This window comes from Aricia agestis, chromosome 10 (genome assembly GCF_905147365.1).
Source record: "Aricia agestis chromosome 10, ilAriAges1.1, whole genome shotgun sequence".
NCBI classification, from domain to species: Eukaryota; Metazoa; Arthropoda; class Insecta; order Lepidoptera; family Lycaenidae; genus Aricia; species Aricia agestis.
In genome coordinates this window covers 11345623-11370912 of record NC_056415.1, presented here as the reverse complement: position 1 = coordinate 11370912, position 25290 = coordinate 11345623, and the positions used below count along the sequence as shown (strand labels likewise).

At 35.8% G+C, this 25290-nt stretch overlaps 1 protein-coding gene and 1 long non-coding RNA gene across 8 annotated transcripts in view; one reads left to right on the top strand and one right to left on the bottom strand.

The window, feature by feature from the left end:
* Window positions 1-4913: 4913 nt before the first annotated feature.
* Window positions 4914-6327, top strand: LOC121730983. Its single transcript, XR_006036173.1, has 2 exons — window positions 4914-6071; window positions 6225-6327. It is a non-coding gene; the product is annotated as an uncharacterized LOC121730983 (long non-coding RNA).
* A 378-nt stretch (window positions 6328-6705) lies between these two features.
* LOC121730977 (cAMP-specific 3',5'-cyclic phosphodiesterase) overlaps window positions 6706-25290 on the bottom strand; it is a 474096-nt gene continuing 455511 nt past the window's right edge. For all 7 annotated transcript variants that reach the window (XM_042120243.1, XM_042120240.1, XM_042120239.1 and 4 more), the window contains 3 exons: window positions 8738-8847; window positions 7325-8461; window positions 6706-7049 (listed from right to left, as the gene is read on the bottom strand). In XM_042120243.1, coding sequence (XP_041976177.1) covers window positions 6987-7049; window positions 7325-8461; window positions 8738-8847 — 1310 coding nt within the window. In that variant the 3' untranslated portion in view covers window positions 6706-6986. The remainder of the gene's footprint in view (window positions 7050-7324; window positions 8462-8737; window positions 8848-25290) is intronic.

The window sequence follows — 25290 nt, the reverse complement described above, 5'->3', positions numbered from 1 at the left end:
CACTGATAGCATGCTGTCTATACAATCCTGGATGCCTCGGTCGTAAATGCTTGAGTCAATTGGATGTACACTTCCACTGGTAATCGCTTTTACTAAGCCGACTAGAGTCTAAAAAAACAAACATTTTAAATTAAGAAAATTAATAGTAAGTATCAAGCATCGTAATACAAAATATTAAACTAATCAAATCTCAGTTGCTGAAAAAGCGTAGCTGCCGGCAGGTAACTGGTAAGCACGCGTGTATACGACTTTCGGGTCATTGATAAACTTTGACATTTGCATTGATGAATGATCTATTGCAAACTTAACACGAATAGGTTATAGTCAATTAACTAAAAATTACCTCAGACTCGAATGCTCGTTTGTGGGTGCATAATTCATACAATAAACAGCCCAGAGCCCAAATATCGCTTTTAGTATCGTACGGTTTTCCCTCGCACAGCTCAGGGGCTAAATAATATGGAGTTCCGATAACAGTAGATGTCTTCTTTGCACTGAAATATCGTTTGTTAAAATTATATTCTAAGCTCCCATTCATTTACTGTCAAACTCTTCATTAATAAAAATATTGAATGTCCCTGTGCGGCCCTGTGTGCCGTATATCGTTTTAAGATATAATAACAATTTTTCATATAATATCATTGTATAATAATAATTAAATTGATATTGATACAGAGGAGGAACTCTTACGATGAAGAATTCGACAAAAACTTCATATATTTTCTCTCACACTTGTCATTAAAATAAAAGTAAGTTAATCGTCTGTAATAATTAAATGATAAAGATGTTGCTACTTGCTACGTCATTTATCTTCACCTTGCTAACATTTTTGATATTCCAAAGTCTCCAATTTTTACAAGCACTCCATTCTTGCCAGTCAGTAGAATATTTTCAGCTTTCAGGTCACGATGGATTATATTTAATTTATGCAGGTAGTCTACCCCCAATAATATTTGGCAGAAGTATAAAAGTATCTCCTAAAATAAATAATAATTCATTATTATCTAGAAAATAATAAATATTGACACAATGTACTTATTCGCGTTATGTTCAAGGCTAGTTAAGTATAAACTTCTACTATAGTCTAAACAACTAAACGAGTCACAACAAAATTTCATATTAATTTTTAACATACTGTTATTTATTGTACCTATCTCATGGCTTAAGACACCTAACTACCTCATAGCGAGAACTACTAGGTACATACGAGTACATTTAAATGTGTCATACCAGGATAAAACAATGTAAAGCTTTATTAGTAACAGGGTATAAGTATAGCATACCGTACCTGTTGCTCCAGAAACTTAGGACACAGATCAAACATGTATTCGGCTAGACTACCGTTTGTCGCATACTCCATAGATATCATCACATACTTGTCAATGTAATAGTATTTGTAGAACTTTATTATATTGGGATGTTTCAACGCCGATAATATCTTTACTTCATTTGCAATATCCTGGGAAAAGTTAATCGTTAAAAGACAATGTCCGTAGGAAAATTAAAAAAAAAAAAAAAAATGTTTTATTTCTGAGTAGATTTTAAGGAAATACTTTCAGAATGTTAATATTAGCTACGGTGCCTACCACCGGTTAGGCAAAATAAATGTTACTTAATTATAACAATTTGTTATCTTGTGTTACTAATATCACAGCTAATATAATATTTGTTAAGTATATCGGAAAAAAGAAATGCACTAACAAATTAGGTAAGTTAGCTGAGGGATTTAAAAGATTTATATGTAAGTTATTTACTGATAGACTATAGTTAAACAGTTTCTTTGAAAATTCTAAATAACTAGGTAAGCAATCAAATGATCATTCAATACCTTTTTATGATTCTGAATTTTATTGTTTAATTCTATGTCTTTTATTATAGTTAAGCCTCCATTTTTCTTCTTTTCACATAAGTACACATTCCTATAAACATTTTTAAAAGTTAGGACTTAGGTGTTAGTTATCAGAGTCTATATAATATCGGTTTTCATTAAAGAGTAAAGACGTACCCGTAGGTTCCTTTTCCTATTGTTTTTATAATCTTCAAATTGTATTTGTGAAATCTTTTAATAAAATCCATTTAAAAACATTGTAATAAAAGCTTGTCAATCAAAGAACCACTTTTTCTCTGTTGCTTTTGATCGATATCTACTAAATACAAAAAATCTAACTACCCTTTGCAATATTCCATAATATTAAAATAATTTAATAATTTTGAGGGTAGTGGCAACTTGCCATACACAACAGGTAAAAAACTAAGTAGGTACTAATAAAGCGCTACCTAGCGATAAGTAAATGAACAAGTTTTACAACAATAGATGGCGCTCACAGACATTCATTCTACCCTCAACATTATTAAATTATTATAAATATGATATTATGGAATATTGCAGGGGGTAGTTACGACGATCAAACACAAAAGAGAAAAAAGTGGTTCTTTGATTTACAAGCTTTCACAATGTTTTAAAATGGATTTTATTAAAAGATTTCACAAATACTACTTTAACTTTATGAAGAGTTTGGCAGTAATTTATTTTTAAGACATAAGGGGCAAACGGGCAAACGGGTCACCTGATGGAAAGCAATTACTAATGATTACTACCGTCGCCCATGGACACTCGAGCGAGCACAGAAGAGCTGCAGGTGTCGGCCTTTTAAGAGGGAATACGCTCTCTTCTTGAAGGTTTGCAGGTCGCATTGGTCCGGAAATACCAGCAGGTGACAGTTCGTTCCCTGAAGTTCATCAAGGTGATGAGGATGGTATATTTTTCACGTGCGGCGATGGCGAAAAGTTGCAGGAGGTATTCTGAACAATTCCTCAGAGCTGCACTCCCCGTGGTAAAACCGATAGAGGATGCAGAGTGATTATACATCTCAGCGTAATTATTGTAAGGGGTCCACCGTCCAGCCTGTTTGAAACACTATGGGCACTATGGCAGTCAATAATTCGAGCGGTCCATCGTTGGAAGTGATCCAGAGGAAGCAGTTGGTATTTTAGCGCTCCTGCCCAGAGATGAGAACAAAATTCCATATGAGGACGAACCTGCGCTTTCTAAGTTGTAGGCGTTGGTCCGGACTCCGGACTGAAATAGCTACTGTCTCGCTCTGTTAAGAACACCAAGCTTCTTCCAGGCTTACCTACTACGGGCTCAGGATATTTTAACGGAGATTTTGACAAATAAAATCTCCGTTAAAATATTAAAGTAATCTTGAAATCTCTCTGAGTGCGGCCATTCGTTATTTTAATTTTAAGCAAAGAAGACATCAACTGTTATCGGAACTCCATATTATTTAGCCCCTGAGCTGTGCGAGGGAAAACCTTATATACTTATCATACTAAAAGCGATATTAATTGGGCTCTGGACGGTTTAGGGTGGGTTGCACCAACTTATTACTTTAACTATAACTGTAACTACAATGCAAAATGTCAAATCTTTGGTTAAAGTTAAAAATGGACGCCATCAAGACGCCATATTTAACCATAACCATAGAGCTCGACAAGGTTTTAAATGCACGTGGCGAAAAAAGGAACTAACGCTGTCATCATACAAAAACGCCATTTTTGACAGTTCTTTACCAGCAGCGCCCCCGCCCACGTTCATTTATAACCTTGTTGGACCAGCTGTCATCTGTCAATTTCTCCGGTCAAAATTAAAGTTAAATTTAGCCCTAACTATAACCATAACTTTAACTTTAACCACGCCTCCGGTGCAACCCAACCTAAAAACTTCATGTTTATTCTGGTCTCCTGGTACCAAACGAATATTTTTCGCTTCTACCCTCAAATTTAAAATGTCAAAATAGTAAAAGGAAAGCTTCATACTACGCATATTTATCTAAACTTCACGTCTGTTCTGTGCTCCTGGTACTAAACGAACATTTTCACGTCTACCCTTTGTTTTAGCTTCGTGCGTCTACCCTCAAATTTAAAAATGTCAACTCAGTAAAACGTTACTTAATCAACTACGCATAATAATATTTAAACTTCATGTCTGTTCTGATCTCCTGGTACCAAACAAAATTTTCACGTCTACCCACAATATTTTTATACTTACTCTTTTTGTAAGTAAATCTATCAGGGGGCCTCGCAAAATATATCTCATCTCGCCTACATAAAATTTAGTTGTTGCCCCGCCACTGTCTGTAGGAAGGTAAATACCTAATGCACTAAGCAAGCGTTAGTTACCTAGTTAGTTATTTCTCGTCAAGACAGCAAGCAGTTTCTTAGCAGCCTACAGGGATGTAAATAAAAGATGTGAATGAGTTTCAATTTTTTTATTCTAAATACATTAATATTCTTTAATTCAACTCAAACATTACTTTAAACTATTACAAGCTATTATTTATTTTTAAACATAAATAATAAGTTATGCAAATGTCCAGCATTGCACAATCCAACTCGATATCAAACTAGGTATGCAGTTAGTTCATACTGACAAACATATATGACACTGAAGATTATCGGTGATACTTACAACAAATCTTAAGTATTCGAATAAAAAAACGACATTCCAGATGTCCATAGAAAAATTTATGAAATTAATTTTCTTTGGTTGTTAGCTAGGTGTCGTCACTGAATACAACGCAGGAGAATACAACTCAACGTATATATACAGCACGTCGTACTAATGTAGTGTACACCAATAATACGATATTCATACTTCAAACCGTCGTAATACAAGCTAGTTACACATAAGTTTGTTAAGGTATAATCGGTGTTTACAAAGCCTATAAATTTGGCTAAAATTTTACACTCGCATCTATATTACTCCTCAGATGTGAATTATCATTTAACGGTTATATCTCAATGACACCGATTCATATATTTTAACGATCTATTATAATTATTAAAGTAACAGGAGAAGATTCAAGCTATTTTATTTAAATTTAAAATTAAATGTCCCTCTTTAAACCTATGTAAAATGTATATAAAAATATCTGAGAAAGTATTATAGAGACGACGTACGATAATACATGTAGGTACATAGCACAGATCTAATAGTAGGTACAAATATTAATCAAGGTAATTTACATACATACTCTGTATATAACACAAACGTCTCTAAGCGTAATGATTCTATTACACACAATTTATTTAAGATATTATAAGCGCTTTCATTTTTTGTCCTCATCCGACACATTAATTTTAATCTATGCTTTTAAACATTATAGACCTGGCAACATCGCGTACATATTTATACTCATCAACGGTCGCCGAAATTTCTTAATATACCTACAAAAACAATGTACATTGGACCTTCATTCTATACAGATGAACGATGGAGCGGATGATTTCAAAATATAATACTTTCGGTGAGGTATTTCAACGATGAAAAGCAAAAAAAAAAAACGACAGTTCAGCGCAAACAGAGACCAGCTCTCGAAACTAGAGTACCTATACAAATATGCGTCGAACACAAATTCAAAGGTACAGGGAGTATACGCAGTGAAATTAGCTGCACAAGATAACTGCCGCGTCACAAACTACCCCGATATAGACAATGTACATATAAACAACACCGATCGATGAGAGCATCAAACGACAAAATCTCAGGCTCGGTCTGGAGATCAACTCATTCTAGGCAAAGACGAGATTTTAGCGTCCAGACTCTTGTCGCGAAGCTTTGTGAACGCGTCTTGAGTGCTCGCTTTTACGCGAGACTTCCTACCATAGACTCACTAGTCACTTCCCCAAGACTTTGCGTCGCAAGTCTGGACGCCGTATGATACGTAATATACTACTGGGTAGTGGGTACTTTGAAATGAGTTACAAATAAATGAGTGAATGATTATTATTGTGCTACGAGTTTTCAGGTATTGCAGGCCCCGGGCTCGGACGATTTGCAACTTATTCGAGCGAAATATTGTCCGAAAAGACGAAAATTAGTATAAACCATGCATGTTAAGTCAACCGTAATCAAGATCTCAAGCGGTTAGTTATCACAAATATCTAAATATAATTAATATTCTCTCGAGCTTAGGAAAAATTGTATAAAAACAAATTCATAATATACATTAGATACTCTAAAGGGTGAACCGAATCGCCAGCGATTCGCGACGAGATGAGGCGCTACAGTAGGCCTACTACGAAACCGTTTTGAGACTCAAACAATCGGACGAGAATGTCGCGTCCTGCTCTAACAACGTCATTTCACGTTTGTAAGAGTAGGACGCAACATTCTCGTACGATTGTTTGAGTCTCAAAACAGTTTCATGGTACAAGGCCAGGCTACGAAACGAGAAGCTCTATCCGACGGGACGGCGGCACGACGAACGAACGACGGCCGCCGTTCGGAAAGACACGACAACTCTCGAAAGGCGTTTTCAAAAATTTACCTTAAAATATTATACATAGGATACCTATCATGTTAATACCTACGATTTGGTGAATAACACTATCGCAAACCCGTATTAAATATGAGAAACGTGGATGATATGACATTATAAATTACCCTTTCATACCAATTAATAAGCGTTTTCAATATACTTACTTAGTCGGCTCGACATCGATGGAGGCGACTAAATCTATCTAAACGACGTTAACTTTACGAATCGAAGACTACTCACGGATATCGAAAGTGAACATAATTCGAACATCTTTGGTTAGACAAACGAAACTACGCGACCGAGTGTTAGGTCGTTGGAGGGACATATTATATCATTAGGTAACTATACAACATTGCGTGATCATCACAAAATATAGGGAGTCGTCGAAACGTGACGATGCAACGGATCGTTCCATTCCGACGTAAGCGTCAACAATTAGTATCCAACGGCTTAGCATGGCCACGATAGATTTTCTCTTTCGGGCGAAGCGACAGACCGATAGACCTGTGTCTCTAGATTCTGCCTTCTGCGTTCTACTGTGGTCACGCTAAGTTTCCAGGAGTCGGGAAGTCTCGCCACTCTGCCGGCTGCGGGCTACTGCCAGAGCTTCCACCACACCTGCATCTTCTCTGAGAGTTTCTTGCATATTCCCAGTAGTTTCCGTCACATCCCACCGTCGCCCTCGCCCTCGCACTCCTCCGAGCCTTCGCCCTCCTCGAGCGTTACCTGGAAACGAGGAAACGGGGAAATTAGTCCCAACTATTCTCTTTTAATAATTGTTGTGAACTGTGATGTCGGTATTAGTCTTCAATGGGTTATTCAGTTCTTGTGATATTCTTAGGTGAGCTGTTTGGTACGCATTTAAAGTTTTATTGAAACAGATTATAATAATTGTTCTGCGTTATCGAATAAGATGTGATCGCATGTAACTTATTTGGTGGGGTTTTAACACTAGCTATGCCCATTATTTAGTTGCGGGGAAAACACAACGAAGTACTCACTTGAAATCTAATTTGTTCGGGTCTGTCGTCGTCGGCGGCCGAGTGCGCGCCAGAGTGCGTGGCGGGCGCGGGCGGCGGCGAGGGCGGGATCATGCTCTGGTAGTAGTCGCGGTTCTCCTCCAGCGTGTCGAGGATGTCCTGCGCGTCGGGGTGCACCAGGTCCGCCCACGTCTCCCACAGCGGGTGCACGATGTAGTCGATGAACCCGACCTGCGACTTCTCTATAGTCGCGTTCTGGCGGTCGCACATCGGGCTGATGTCCATGCCCTGCTCCCGCTCGCGGTCGCCCTGCTGGAAGAACTCCTCCATCAGCAGGCTCACCCACCGCTTGTACAGAGGCAGCGGCTTCGTCGGGTTGCTGAGGTCGGCGCAGTGCACGAGGTTCTCCAGCACCTGTATCCTATCCGTGTAGTTGTCCAGCAGAAGCACGCCACTGCCGGCCACCTTCTTCGTCTCCACCATCGTCTTGAGGTCGGCGAGCAGGCTCATGTGCTTGGACATGTCGGTCGACAGCACCATGTCGATGACCATCTTGCGCAGCGTCTGCCGCTGCTTCTTGTGGAGATTGACGAAGATGTCGCAGCCGTCGTTCTGCAGCAGCTTGAAGGCGACCGCGAGGTGGTGGTTTTCGAGCACGGACTCGTCGTTGTACATGAGCGCGAGCTCCGAGCTCGAGTTGACGAGGAACTGGTTGGTGAGGCCGGGGTGGTCGACGTCGTGCACGCACGCGGCGAACAGCGCGGCGCACACCTCGAGCGGCGTGAAGACGGCGTCGAGCGCGGCCGTGTTGAGCAGCACGTGCGTGGACTGCGCCACGTCGGCGGCGTGCAGGGAGTTGTGGAAGGGGTTGTCGCGGATGTAGTGCTCCTCGAGGGTGACAGCAAAGGCGAGGAAGGTCCGCGGCGGGATCTGGAGCGTGGCGAGCAGCTCGCGGGAGGTGAAGGCGGCGTAGGCGACGGCGGTGAGCGGGCGGCCGCCGGACAGGTCACCGATGCGGAAGATGTCGATGCCCCAGCGGTCGAGCTCGCCCAACAGCGCGCCAAGCTCCTCCTCGTGCGGCGTCTCCACGCCGTACCGCGGCACGCGCTCGCCCGTGAAGCTGTTCGTGTGCGTCAGGGTCCGCTTCACGCCAGATATCTGGAAACGTGCGCTTTCTTTAGTCTTATCGTACTTGTAATATTTGTGTGCTTTGATACGAGCGTATCATTTAGTTTACATACTTAATATGTTTTAAAACTTCAAAGAGATATTTATTTGGCACGAGATACGGGAATGCGCTTGCAAATATTTTGAAATGATTTATTTCTTCATGGTCACATTTTTCGACGACATTTTAATAATGCATTTAGGGAAAACGACATGCCAAAAAAACCTTATTATCAAAGTATTAAATGGAATAAAAACGGTACGTACTTGTGACATAGTTCCCACGGGTCCGCCATATCGCGTCTTTTCCTTTTTCTTTGTCCTCTCTGTAGTCTCGTCCACTTGCAGAGACGGTATGTCAAGCTCCTGCTGTTTGTCTGTTGAAAAAGAAAAAAAAGTAAATAAAACTGTTTGGATAGTTACTTCATTCGAATCTTACTAAACTTTAGTTCATTCCTTTATGTTTTTGTTTATATTTATTCGCGTAATTATTATATTATTATTCAAGTGGCAATAACAATAATGAAATGCCTTGAACGTAAAATAAACATAAACCACTATGTAAATAAATCTATCTTGCGAGATAAAAAAATACATACGAGGTCAAACAACAATAATATAATAAGTAATATGATACCGACACATGCTATGTCGTCTCACAGTCTGCCATACAATAGTTTGGTACAACTAAAAAGTAAAATGTTATAGATAAAAAAAAAACTTTATCAGTTTATAATAGTGGGTCTTACGTATCTGCCTATCGCGCTATTTATAATAATCGATGTCACAATAATTTACAATCCAAAATTATAATTTTTACGAGAGTAGGCCACTTCATTTCCCCCACACCATATGTTATGTACCCACTACTCATATCTGTAGGGCAGCGTCCATAGAGGCATCTATGGACGCTGCCTAGGTTTAACGCCCTATTTATAAATCCGGGGCTGTTACAATAAATTAAACAAACATTAGCATAACTCCACATTTGGGGGCTAGGAGCGATATTATCATCATTTTGAACAAATTTTGTTGCCCAACTTCGAGTTTATGGAAGTAGAGTTGCATTAAATTTTCGCAACTCCGTTATATCACTGAAGTTAGAGAATATGCATAAACCTTTCCTACGCGTTCGTAATGACTCGGAAGTGTACTCTCGATGTTCAAGATGACATAACGTTATTCGTTAGCTATGTCCGCACTATGCGCTTTCGTCTTCAATATTCGTCATCTTCTTTTATTCAACTTTCGTTTTGGCTCAACAAACGCAACGGCAACTGTCATTTTTAATAACAAAGCGAAAGTGTTGGATACGGTCAGAGGGCATGCGTCACGGGCATGCCTCACGTTCGCTGTTGACTGCGCTATAAGTTATAACGCATGCCCTTGACGAACAGAAAAAGGCACAGTGTGGATAAAGCTGTTTATCAATTTTCAATATACGGGAAACAGATGTTGTATTTTATCCTATACGAGCTTTTGCCCGCGGCTTCGCTCGCGTTGAAAAGTATTATTATATACAAACTTTCATCCCCTATTTGAACCCCTTGGGGTTGGAATTTATCAATATCCTTTATTAGCGGATGCCTACGTCATAACATCTACCTGCATGCCAAATTTCAGCCCGATCCGTCCAGTGGTTTGGGCTGTGCGTTGATAGATTACTATGTCAATCAGTCAAGTCACCTTTGAGTTTTATATATGATATATATAAAACTTATACCTATATATCATATATTATATAAAACTCAAAGGTAATATCGGATATATAGGATATATAATATATCCTATATATCCGATATTATAATATCCTACCGTTGCGTTTCGCTGTGTCTTATGAAATGTGTTTTATCGTAAGAAGACGTGAGTGGATGAAAACTATACTTAACTAACATTTTGTAACATACGGTCTACGGACCATGGACATACTCATTTTTTCCACTATAATTTGAACAAACTTAACTGTAACTTATCTACTTCATCACCTACCTAATATATTTTATTGAACGCCTCCGTGGTCCAGTGGTTTATTAGAGCGTGGCTCTCGACTCGGTTATTTCCAAGTTTGGTGAGGACAATGCCGGCTGATCACCCGATTGTCTGACAAGTAAGATGATCCATGCGTCGGATGGGCATATAAAAAGTCGGTCCGCTAGTCGTGTCGGTCTTCCGACCCGCTGGGTTATGAGAGTGCAGCTCTTGTGTACTGCGCACACACTTGGCCACTATAACATTACTCCTGCGTAACAGGCCTTAGACAAAGTATCTTTCGTTAAAAACGATGACGAAATTCGTTATCAAAATGTATGCGGTTTGACATAAGTCATCGCTAAATGACATTTCGCTTGCGAAGTCTAATATCAAATCCCATACATTTTGATAACGAATTTCGTCATCGCTTTTAACGAAAAGGACTTTGGCTACGGCCTCTGGATTCAATGAAACTGGCCACCGTCACCGAAACCGGTGTGGGAAGTATTATACTATATAGCTGTACACACAATATGCACAGTTTTTTAAAAATATTTTTTCCGGCCCTAAAGTCTCCATTTAGTCAACGGCATTTTTACTATTAAGGCTAGGTTATTCCAAATTCACGTTTCTAGAATGAGTAATTTTTAAAGAAAGCGTCAATAAAAAAAAAACTGAAAAATATATACATGTAAGGTGAGGTGGGGTAAGACTATCACCGGGGCAAGAATAACACTTGCAATTATCTCGATATGTATAGCATATTTCCCAATGCCAGGATGTCGGTAAAACAGTTAAGTCGAAAAAGGTCTCAACTCAACTCTAACATGTCGCCGATACTCAACCATATTGCCAATATAACAAAATGAAATTACTCAGACGTTTTCAACTTTTCGGTAAGTTGTTGGGTCTCTACATGTGTGTACATTTTGCCAATAAAAAGTGAATAAATTGAAGTGTTCTGATGTTAAGTACCATAATATTAATATTCGCTTTTATAAGATTAGATTGATTTTCAGTAAAACAAACGAATAACTTGAATTTTCAACGAAACAAAAACATAACTTTAATACATTCAAGTGGGGTAAGACTATCAGTTTCCTTGGGGTAAGACAAACGTACGTTAGTCTTTCCCGAAATCAGATGTAATTAACCATTCAGTTAAGGTTTTGTTTTCATTTTGGGTACATAGATTATAAAGATCACAAAAGTGGCGATGTGAATGTGAAAGTCTGTCTCACAGTAATAAATATACAATCATGCACTTTTTCCACTTGATTTATATATTTCTTTACAATTTTAATGAAAGTATGTCTGTCTGTCTGTCTGTTACTCATTCATGCCAAAACCATTGAACCAATTTTGATGAAAAAAAAACTTCGAGTGTATATTTTGCTCCGATCAATTTTTTTTTAATTGGCTGAAATAAAATTAAGGATAGATAAAGTCCATATAAACACAACGGTTCAGCCGTTGTGTTTATATTTGGACCAAGGGAAATATATATTTTTTTTATATACTTACAACGAGTTAACGGAATAACTGAAATTGAGAAAAGCATTTGTTCAGTTAGTAAAACTGAACAACTTTCCCAAATCCTCTTAAAAAAATTAACTTCTCCATACAAATTGTCTAATCGAACTTTTAATTTTATATGGAGAAGTATTTTTTTTTTGTTTTAAAAAAAGAAAGCAAAGTTGATCAGTTTCATTAAATATAAAACGGTTTTTTTCAGTTTCGGTTATTTCATTAACACGTTGTATAAAGATTTGTTTTAAATAAAACAAAGCAAAACGAATTAACACCCAAAGGTTTAAAACCTCTGTTTGCGATAGTATGTTAGTCTTACCCCAAATTGTTATAATAAAGAAATACTCCAAAACTGAACCTTATTCCAAGGTAATAGAATTAAAATTTTATTGAAAATATTTGAAGAAGTAATATTTTGTTTTGGAAAGTGCAGAAAGTCTTTATCTTATACAAAATTTTGCTACTGTTAGTCTTACCCCATTTCCTGGGGCAAGACTAGCAGTTTTAACTACTTACATTTTTTTAAATTATACAAGCCTAAAACACGTCAACTGGAATTTATTAATTATTTTATAAAAACATAAGTATTTGTCGTAAGTACGTCATTGTCAACTCAAAGATAGGCCAAACAGTTTAGTCAGAAAATTCGATTTATGCCGTCCAACAGCAAACTATGTTTGACTTACCCCACCTCACCTTATAGATACATCTTTTAACTAGTGACCTTTATGGTTAGAAACACAATACAGATAATTTTACTCGATAAAAAAAAAACCGAAACAACCTCGATTTTAAAAACATTTTGAGTTTTATAGGACTTACAGGGACTCAATCAAAAATAATTTAGATAGTTCGATTACTATTAAAATTTTACAGGGAAATGTACTATTTTTTATCTGAGTAAAAAGGTTTTTTCTCCTATTTCGCCCTATCATGGACGCGGCGAGCGTCGTAACCGCCACTGTACAAGGCGCACTGATATGAATGTTATTTTAATGTTATTTACGTCGATATTCGCACTGACAGACATCGACCTGCTAATTTAGGAATAACCTCCCCTTAACTACCTACTTATCTTTTCTTCTACTCACGTCTTCTTTCAATCTTTTTGACTTTAAAAAGCTTTAGCTTAGCTACTGCAGGCTACACCTACGTAAGAAGGCAGGGCAATGCAATAAAATTAGAGATGTGCCGACTAGTCGGTAAAGCCGATTATCCGGCCACTTTTGTAGTCGGCGACTAGTCGGCGAATAGTCGGCAAAAAGCGCCGACTATCCGGATTTTTATTATTTTACTATTATTTATATTATATTTAAGAAAAACCTTGATTATTTTGAAATTAAGTGAATTGTTTTTGAAATTACTTGCTTGTAAATAAATATCTGTGACATTTTTAAATAACAACATAATATCTTCTTCATTCTAAACATTATAATAAAAAAATACGTGTGGCACTCGGAGACTGCCGTGGTAAAGCTATTGCATAGCTTTACCGCTTTATATCATGACGTCAATATAACCAAAACACGATCCGACACGTTCGCAGGCTGTGTATGCGATTTACCCGCGAATCAGCAGTAAACAAATCGTTACGAAAACATCTGAAACCATGATCGGTTGGCCGACTAGTCGGCCGATTAGTCGGCTTCTATGCAACTGACTAATCGGCTAGTCGGCTAGTCGGCCAAAGTCATGATCGGAACATCTCTAAATATTGGCAACTCACCGAGGCGGCCATTTTTTAAAAGAAGAAGAAATACTTGGGGATTGCGTGCCAAGCCATATTATTATTTAAAAATATGAGAAAAATAGCGCGATTTCTGCATAATTAAAATTTTTGAGACGTCACTACGGGAATATTTGATCGAAGCTACGAAGCCATGTTTACAACCTTAAAAAATATTTTTTTTGTAATTTAACAAAATTTAAATTTAGACCATTGGGACTTTATTTTGTTAATCAATTACATTGGTAATCAATATTGGTTCGTTACAGGTAAATTTTATCATTACATTCGGTATTTATTGATTTAAAAATATAGAAAGTAGGTTAAGCAGTAGGTGTTCGTCGAGTGTTCTGTGTTTGATTAATTTGTATGTTTTTAGGTCAACGTTTTTGTTAATATTACATAATTCGTTTCATTATTGTTTTATGAACTCAGGTGTTTTAAATAGGTTATGTAGGTACTGTTTTAAATAGGTTATGTACTTACTGTTTTAAATAATGTCAAGAAAAAATGGTCGTAGGTATAATAATTAAGTATTTCATATAACTTTTAAGTATATCACTAGATTTTTCCAAGATTACGTTATAAGAAAAGCTGTAACAATTTATTGAATTTAGAATTAGAACACACTTGGTAACAAGTCAAGTAGCCTTTCTACATTATCTGTGCCTTACCTTACCTATACGGTACCTAAAATTACCTACTGGCTACTACACAACAAGACGTAGGGTTCCAACAAGTTTTTCCTTACGATGTCAAACCGTTTTGTATTCTAGCAATGCAACCCTCCTCATGAATATGAGGAGGGTTGCTTTCATGACTGCAGGAGCTAGGAGATTGATATTAACCGTTAACACTAGAAAGACCGGAGCGGTCAAATGACCGCATTTTCGTTTTTAATTTGCGATATTTTTGTTACCGTTGCATGAAATTCGTTTTCCTTTCGTGAGATTTAATAATTTTTTATTGTTTAAATTGTGGCAAAATGTTTTAATGATAGCTCACTAATTATAAGTTTTATATTAAAACCTACCTAGAAAGACCGCAGCGGTCAATTGACCGCTTGAATACAATTTCTAAAGAAAATTGGTTTTTCTTGCTTGTTTTATTTTTCTTTCATGTTTAATTATTATTTACGGCTTTTTTGTATATTATATTTGAAATTTGATTTAAAATTTATAAAATACTCAACTGAAATAGACTTTTGAATGACTCATAGAACAAAAACTGGGATAAATACTTTTATTTATGTAAATGGTCTAAAATTTCCTATTTTGATAAGTTAACATATTGGGAATATATTTGCAAATGTAATAAAATATTTTGCCTTGCCTGATTTGGCATTGTAGCGTATTTCAAGATTTTTGCCTAGTGACACCCTGTTTATTGAAAAGCATCAACGTTATTACAAATATCAGCGTAGATTTTCGTAGTATTGTTGCCTGACTTGCCCTGACACAGCCAGGGTTTATTGGTTGTTTCAAATTAAAATAAAATATTTATGCTAAGTTTATGTTATTTTTTGGTTTACCTACACAAACAAAACAAATAACAAACAAAAGGTTACGAATTGTAGTTATGTAAATGAAAATAAATATATAAATTGTTATTTTATGCTAATTTTAAATACATTTTATTTCTATAGCATATTTTTATACTTTTTTAGCTTTAGTGATAATAGATTTTTACGATGTGACCAAAAATATGATACTGAAAAATATATTTTTGACCTCCAATAGAGTATTTTCACCAATATGCTCATGGTTTCTTGGCATGATTTACTTTACATTCAAGTAATTTTACCGTTGTATGCCAAAATGAGAAAATATAAAATGTATATGCTCAAATGCATTAACAAAACCAATAAGTCTTGTGGGAGTTATTATAATGTCAATTATATCAGTAGTAGGTCTATAAAATGCTTTTTAAATTATTTTCTTAAATATTTGTTCTAAAATTTAATTAAGTTACATTTATAAATAATTACATGATCAATAAAATGCAAAAGTAAAATAATAAGACACACAAAAAAGTTTAAAACATACGACGGGTCATTTGACCGCTCTTGGTCTTTCTAGGAAGTTCAGAATTTCGGTCTTTCTAGTGTTAAGGCCCTTCCCCTGTGGAGATTCCGTAATTCACAGTATTTAGAGCCTTATAAACTCATAATTTGAAAGCTGCAAAGTTATAATAAAAATACAGCAATAATCTTCAGTACTTAAGTATATCAACATTCCTTTCCCCGTTTTAAATTTCTATTTTTGTTTATTATACTTACTCATGATATTAGCTTTCAAAGTAATACCAATTTATTAAAATTGAAGCATACTTTCAGCATCTCCCTAGTATTTACAAATTACGTTTATTTGAAACACACGACAATAGATAGATAATTTCATTATCTACATATTCCCCGTTTTCAATTCTTTATACTTACATCAATTTTGAACTAAAATTTTTGTGTGATCTCGGCAACGCGTCAAATGTCTGGGGGATGGCCTTAAGCACAATTTCTTCTGACAACTACGCAATACGCAGAACAATATGCGCGACTATTTGTCGAGAATATTCAGATTACCCGTCGTCTAGATGAGTGTTATTTACTGTGAAATAATGATATCTTTGAAGACAGATACACCGAGAAAAGCAACCCACAGGTCAGAGAGGTCCGTCTCGTAATAATAATTAATAATATTTTAATTACCTACACATGACGTGGAATATGTTAATGAAATAACTTTCTACAGTTCTTTGGTTTAATTATTACATTATTACTAACTTATATTTGATAGAAGCGAAAAATCACGAAGAATATTATAATGTTTAATATTGTATACATATAGTTACATAGTACCTAATGATAGTGTGTACTTATATAAATTAAACTCATTACACTTTATAATACAGCGTTTTTTCTGTCTCTTTGAGTTCTGCGAATTTCATATTATACTTTGAGTTTTTTTACCTCGTAAGTAATAACTAATAAGTAATATAAATACTCACAGGCATTTCAGAAATATTCTTTTGTATATTTTTTTAAAGCACCTTTAAGACATAATATCTTTTAGCTATGTAATATGATAAGTTAACCTGTATATCTACACTCTACATCTAATATAACAAATTAAATAAGTACCTAAAAACTTTTGTAAGTACTAATTAAAAGTACTTAACATTTTTAATTTTTATTTAGGCAAACAACTGCAGGCGTCCGGTACATAAAAATCCATTTTAGCGCGTTCTAATTTAAAAGCAAGATGGCGCCTATTTTCCGCGCGAACTTTTCTTAATAAATCCACGGTATTATATACATCTCTCGAATTTCAAATATATTATGGTATGTAGGACGCGCCCTCTTTTTTATTGAGGTTATCTACGTAAATTCAGTTATATGCCGATTTATATCTAATCGAAAAGATGTAGCCTAGATAATCTAATAAGTATAACTTTGGCATAATTTTCTTTTTGGCGAGTGAAAATTTTTCTAGTTCAAGTTTCAACAAAGGTTCCGAGCAAACATTTTGCATGGCCATTTGACATTTCCGCAAATAATATCTTGTCACAAGCAATATAGGCATTAAGATACTTTAGCGTCAATAATTTCATACTTACATTTTTTTTGGCGGGCGATTGCCCTATTTGCCACCTCTAAGACCACCAGCGCCACTGCTTTCAAGAATTAAATATTTATACTATGTATAGGACTATTATATTGGTCTTACAGAATCTGATGGCTTTTGACAGCAGATTTCAAAAAATATCCTTAATCATTGGATAAAATTATTTATTTGCAAATTGGATGTTTCCAAAGCATGTTTCACACACAGAATCAGAAAAAAGGATCAAACTGTTTTATTCCAATCACCCCGGTATTGCTAGAGTCAATTCACTTTCTCACTTTTTGCCATCAGTGATCAGATTTTAACACGATTTATATCTTAATATGACTGCATTCCTAATTTAAGTTATGTAAACTTTTTCCTACTGTTAAAATACCACGAGTTAGAACACGAGGAAGATTGTGCACGGTGTTATCTAAAATTACTTATTTAAAATTGGTATGGGCATTAACAAGATTACACAGTAAATTGCAAAAACGTGTCATACAAATCCATGCAAATTGTTCACCATTAGGCACGCAAATTACTTTTTCTATAGCAAAATTAAAAAAAAATGTTCTGAATTCTAACGAGGCGCCATAGAGTTGTAAACAAGTTAATTGGCAAAAGTAATGGCCGCCTCAAGCCAGTCTGGAGCTCGTCAAAACCGTTTATTATGCGAAAAGTTAAACAAATTCCTCCACTTTCGTTATATGCTCGTACCGCGTACGTCAGACGTAAACAAAAACATTAGCGCTTTTGCAGTTTGTATATTATTATCAATAACTAGCTGTCCCGGCAAATGTTGTTTTGCAATATAAAGTACTTACTAGATGTCCCGCGCGGCTTCGCCCGCGTAAATTAGGAATTTTACAGAAACCGTACATTTTCCCATAAAAAATATTTCCCACATTTTCCTGAGTTTTTTCGGTCATATTAGTCTTAGCGTGTTAATATAATATAGCCTATAGTCTTAGTCGATAAATGATCTATCTAACACTGAGATAAGTTTTTAAATCAGACCTGTAGTTCCTGAGATTGACGCGTTTAAGCAAACATACTCTTCAGGTTTATAATATTAGGTAGGTATAGATTTTTTTAAATTATCGCTTGACAAACTCGAGTCTCGATCTAAGAGACTATGAAATGGTATAATATGGTAGTGATGATGATGATGATGATGATGATGATGAATGTAATTTGCATAGTAGCATATGCTTTCTGTTCTTAAAACAACGCCGAAACTCCCAAACTTATATCTATACAGAATCAGGAGTTCTCTCAGCACCTTCCGAACCACGGTATACCAGATATATCTCGGTGCAAAATCATACTTTTTGGTAGCATATGCTTATAATACTTCTCACGAAACCGAAGTCACCACATGTTTCTCTATAAGTTTTGAGGAGTTCCCTCGATCCTTCATCAGATCACCACTTTTGTGAATATAATACCAAATTCGGATGATACCCTATATACCAAAAGAAAAATTTTGAAAATCGGTTAACAAACGGCGGAGTAATCGTTGAATATAAGAAAACGAACATAACACCTCCCCCATTTTGAAAGTCGGTTAAAATTGTAGCCTATGTGTTATTCTGATGTATAAGCTATATTATTGTAAAGTTTCATTAAAATCCGTTCTGTAGTTTTTGCGTAAAAGAGTAACAAACATCCATACATCCACACATCCATACATCCATACATCCAAACAAACTTTCGCCTTTATAATATTAGTAGGAAGTAGGATAAGTAGGATTTGGCCCATAATATTCTATTGAAGAGACTAAAATATAAGTGAGGGCACCATGGCAACGTCTATCGCTATCCCGTCGTACAAATAATGGTCGCCGTCAATCTTGACTTGTATTAATTTACTATTATTTATTCATCAAATGCACTAAATAATATATAAAATTTGGTAAAAATCAGTGAAGCCGTTTAGGAATTTGGCATCCAGTTCAATCCATTTTCGTGATATAAAACTGTAAAGTAATACTATAAGTATTATATAAAGTCATAGTACATTATATATTTTTTTCTTCTTTTTTATTATCCGTAATAACTAATAACAGGGACTATATGTAAAATGAACGGTAACTTACGAGCATATTCAAGCCAATCTTTGCTTATTCCTCTTCTTCTAACGAATAATGTCGTATAGCGCAATATGAGACAATAGACTCAGCAATTCAGATTCTAGACCCATAAAATATAAATAGACTAGAGAGTACTTATGTCCATGATAACAGGAAGTGTGCAATGAGAGGTTACTGGAGAGGCTATCACGTCGTCTGCTGTCCGTGTGACGTATATGTAGAATATAGCATAATCGTATAGAAAGTGATCGAAACAAGCTTCAATTAATTTCTATCCAACAATGTAATGACCATAAAGTTGATATACCTAGCGGAATAGAGATGTCACTATCAGTAACACTGCGTGGTAAAAAGAAACTATCTGACTTAGAGCATTCAAGTAAAGAATTTATTCAAGATGAAAACCTCCTCTATCTTTATAAAACAAAAAAGAACCAGTTTAATGCGTCAGATTTTTCATAAAAAGCCATTGATTAAAAAATACACAATTTTTTTTCTGAAACTTTGGTTTTTCTAGGTTTAATTCCACGAAATTTATAACATATTGCCTGTGTAAGCGTAGTCCACAAGTTAAGCTATCAAATGAAACCTTTTTTATCTTCATAGGATATTTACATGAGAAGTACTGGTCAGATTAGTGTGAAAACCTGAGAAAAACTCAAAATTTACAACCGTGAGAGAGAGAGAAAATTTGAGAGCCAATTTGTCGATGAAATATGCCATAGATCATGACAGTAAAGGATCGGACACCGGTGTCGGGACACATTGTATAAAAGGAAAACTATCACGGCTAAGAAGAATTCATAAGTTATTGAGTAATAGTCGATCAAGTAAAAAAAATGTATTCGGCGAAGTATAAAGGAACTTTTCGTTCAAATTCCTTTGAAAGTACCTAACTGAGATGATGTTGTTAGTAGTGTAAAACACGTTATAAATGTACATTCATTGACCATACAAAAATTAAAAAAACTAGCGGAACTACGGAACCCTATATTGCTCGTAGCCTGACATGCACTTAGCCAGTTTTTTTAATACAAAATAAGAGGGCAAACGAGCAAACGGGTCACCTGATGGAAAGCAACTACCGTCGCCCATGGACACTCGCAACATTAGACTACTGGGCGCCTTATACCTTATTTAACTTTAAAAGGATTATAAATAGCAACTGGACAGCTAGTTCATCTTATCTACGCAGTAAGTATAAAATATTTTCCTCACCGCCTGTCAAAATTATCTGATACCGGCGACGAAAAACATGGTCCGTTTGAAGTGTTTTCAGAAAATAATCTCGAGCCCAATTTGATGTCGAACCAAGGCCGGGATTTCTTCTGTATAGTGTTCTGTGTTATTGATTAACTTTGAGGATGTTAGTGGCATTGGGGGATCACGATTCACGGTCAAGAACAGATGGCCAGTAATTTTTAGTTAAAAAAAAAAAAAACTTTTTAATGTGTTTTTGGTTCAATGCGGTTTGGTTCAAATTTTAAACCCAAATATTAATTCTATCTTATCGTAAGGCATCCATTACCTACCGTGGTTTTGCTGTCAGTTTTACCACAGTCATGGCTGTAACTGATGGACAACCTGTAAGAGCGTGACAGACGGTTGCATGAAGTTGATTGACGAAAATCTGGATATCTTGATTTTTGCTTCATGCAGCCATCAGTCACGAATTTTGTGTGAGTGTTGTCACATCTGACAAAATAGGAATAAAATTAGAAACGTACCTTTGAAAATTTTGGCTTTGACTGACATAAAACTGAAAAGAATTGAGTGACCGTCTAATACCATTCGTCAGTGCATCAGTCACCATCAGTGAAACATAATTCATGATTGACGGAATTGACTGTCGCTTGTATAATCGTGTAATGGATGCCTAAAAGATGAGAGTTTATTTATTTTATTAATCCACGTGTTTTTAACTATAAGACTAAAGTGGGTGTTAGAGACCTACCTACAGTTCTTAGAGAATTTAAAAATTCCGTTTGAAAATTTTCCTTAGCTTTGAAGTTTAAAAATAAAATTATTATTATAGCATACATATTAAAATATTCCTAATCTATTTTTAACTGTATATAAAATACTTATAATTTGTTTCGCGCAAGAAATATGTTATTAACAAAAGAATTATGTAATGTAAATTGTAATACAATTTATACACATAATAGAATTTATAGACTGTACCAGTGTTCTAAACTGCACGAAAATTAAAAGAATTTTATTTGAAACATAAATGCTTTTATCCATTTCTGCTTTCTCGTTCCACAATGCATTATCACTTTTATACTTTCTTTTCAATGTGAAAGCAAAAGAAAAGAAGACAAAAGAAAGTATTTAATATCCCCATTCTTTTAATCGTGCAGTAAAATTATTCGACCGATATCTGACAATACTTTGAGCTTTTGTATCCAGGGGCCGTACCACGAAACCGTTTTGAGACTCAAACAATCGTACGAGAATGTTACGTCCTACTCTTACAAACGTGAAATGACGTTGTTAGAGCAGGACGTGGCATTCTCGTCCGATTGTTTGATTCTCAAAACGGTTTCATAGTAGGCCTACGAAATTGGTATTTCCACGCTACAACTTTTCTCATTACCCATTTGAATTTATTATTTTTGTAACGTGGGAGAGCCATGCTTCGGCACGAATGGGCCGGCTCGACCGGAGAAATACCACGGGCTCACAGAAAACCGGTGTGAAACAGCGCTGGCGCTGTGTTTCGCCGAGTCAGCGAGTTTTCCCTTCCCTACCCTCCCCTATTTCCTTCCCTACCTTCCCCTATTACCCTATTCCCTCTTAAAAGGCCCGCAACGCACCTGCAGCTCTTCTGATGCTCCGAGTGTCCATGGGCGACGGAAGTTGCTTTCTATCATGTGACCCGCTTGCTCGTTTGCACCCTTACATAAAAAAATATCTGTATCTCAATTTATTCTTGTGTTAAAAAAATATTTTGCAATAATAAATGAACCAAGCCAGTCAGCTTCAAGCTTGCCAGCCAGCCAGTGGCGAGGCAAGACCTAAATTTGATGTGGGCAAGATATATTTTGCGAGGCCCCCTGATGGATGACACAAGGACATTGTTTTTTTTTAATTCTTAATTTAAAAGGCCATCTTAAACATTGATTTTGTTGAGAGAAAAAATATACTCAATTTTTTATATAAAAAGGTTTTGTACTTTTATTTAAGTATTTGTTAATTATCATTTACCTTCTTAACCCAACTATAATCATTAAAGATAAACATTTATGTATCTTTTTCTAATAGCTATGTACTCGTAGAGTAGGGCACCGTGACGAATCACAAAATATTGCGATGTGTAACTGCACCGTAGGCTGAAAAAGATCGGGAGCCATTGAGTTAGGTGACTACATTGTTTGTTTTCGAGTCCTGTGTTAGGCAGATCCAGGACATCCCTCCGTATACGGCTGAAGGCAAACCGCAGGTGGTTTTAGTGGGTAAGAGTCCCACATACCTCGGGGTGCTTTAGCTAACTGAGGCACATCCCCAACCCGGGGCACCCATGATGGGTTTCCCCTGCGCATCAAAAAAAAGGTGACATTGTTTAAAAATATAAACAATTGTGCTATATACTAGAATACTATAATTAATTATTACATTAAATGCAGGACCATTTTCTAAATAAACTTTTCCAATTTTTCGTGGAAACATCGTCAGTTGCGTGAACATTTCGTGAGTCGGATCCATACTGGCTTATCGCTGTGACGTGGACATGACGTCACTACTACCATATCATGACATCTACTACAGATTTGTGTGATAATGACTCATATCATTAATTATTTTACCAGCTGACTTAGATGTCCGTACGAGTCACAGTAAGCTTTACTTTTTTATATTTTTATCCGACTACAGCCAAAAGGAAGGGTTGTGATTTTCATAATGATATTATTGGCAGACTTTGCAGTCATAATTCAGTAATGATGCCACGGTTGACAACATAGGCTCATACATTATTATATTATTTTTTGTACTTTTTTTTAAATAGTCCGGTTACGGGGTTTTTTAAATTATCTTTAAACTAAAAGTCCCTAACTTTTAGTGAACGTTACCTAAAACATCTTACTATTTTCTTAATCAATCCTTCGATCGTGTATTCTTGGAAATGTATTGTTGTTCTATTGTGTCTCGCTCACCGGTGAGCTTATGGGGCTTGATGGGTTAACAATTATTATTAAGATCGTTGTCTTAAGTTACATAATACTATATAATACTTACTACAAACACTTACACTAAGTACAAACATTTTACCCAGATTTAACTCTAACTTAAAAATTTAATCTCGTCACTTCTGCAACACATCAATTAATTATTGTATATTTTATCGCAATTAATTTGATCGTAAAAAGTTGTGAACTCGTTGACCCAAAAAGCGAAAGCTGCGAATTGCAAAAGTTCCGCCGCAATCGGATGACCGAATTTTTCAATAAAGCTTTTTGTGTACAAAAGCTTAATTTATTCGCTCTCATTTATTGATGAGCCCCTGTCTGTAAACCATCAACGAAATTGAATTATAGGCACATGACGAACCTAAGCTACGTTGCTATCAGGTTATGTCAAGTCAATTTTAGCTGTAACTAGATGACTCGTTGAACTTCGTATAACTTTTATCCTAATCTTTCCCTGGACTTCCACGAATATTTCAACACTAAAATTAGCCAAATCGGTTCAGCCGTTATTGAGTTTTAATAAGGCTAACAAAATTTTATATTCATTTTTATTTATAACTAGCTGTCCCAGTGAACTTCGTGTCACTTTAAAACCTTCCCTGGACTTCTACGAATATTTTAAGACTAAAATTAGCCCAATCCGTTCAGCCGTTTTCGAGTTTTAGCGTTACTAACACAATTGAATAACCATTTTTATATACATACTAGATGTCCCGCGCGGCTTCGCCCGCGTAAATTAGAAATTTTACAGAATCCGTAGGTACATTTTCCCATAAAAAATATTTCCCCCGTTTTTCCCACATTTTCCTGAGTTTCTTCTGTCGTATTAGTCTTAGAGTAATAATATCATATAACCTTCTCGATAAATTATGAGTCTTACTCGATAAATGATCTATCTAACACTGAGATAAGTTTTTAAATCGGACCTGTAGTTTCTGAGATTGACGCGTTCAAGCAAACATACTCTTCTGGTTTATAATATTAGGTAGATATAGATTTTTTTTAATTATCGCTTGACAAACTCGAGTCTCGATCTAAAAGACTATGAAATGGTATAATATGGTAGTGATGATAATGATGATGATGATGAAGAATGTAATTTGCATAGTAGCATATGCTTTCTGTTCTTAAAACAACGCCGAAACTCCCAAACTTGTATCTATAAAGAATCAGGAATTCTCTCAGCACCTTCCGAACCACGGTATACCAGGTATATCTCGGTGCAAAATCTTACTTGTTGGTAGCATATGCTTAGAATACTTCTCACGAAACCGAAGTCACCATATGTTTCCCTATAAGTTTTGAGGAGTTCCCTCGATTACTTATGGATCCTTCATCAGATCACCACTTTTCTGAATATAATACCAAATTGAGATGATACCCTATATACCAAAAGAAAAATTTTGAAAATCGGTTAACAAACGGCGGAGTAATCGTTGAATATAAGAAAACGAACATAACACCTCCCCCATTTTGAAAGTCGGTTAAAATTGTAGCCTATGTGTTATTTATTTAATATTTTTATCAGCACATGAATTGAATAACAAAATTTTTTTCAAATTAATCGTAGCACCATCTGTCAGGACAAACTAAAATTGAAATAGAATAATATTGAATGCGATGATAGCGCCGTCCGCCGGATCTAATGTAAAACATTCCAAAATCAACAACTCCTTATAAATAAGAAATTAATTGAAAAAACATT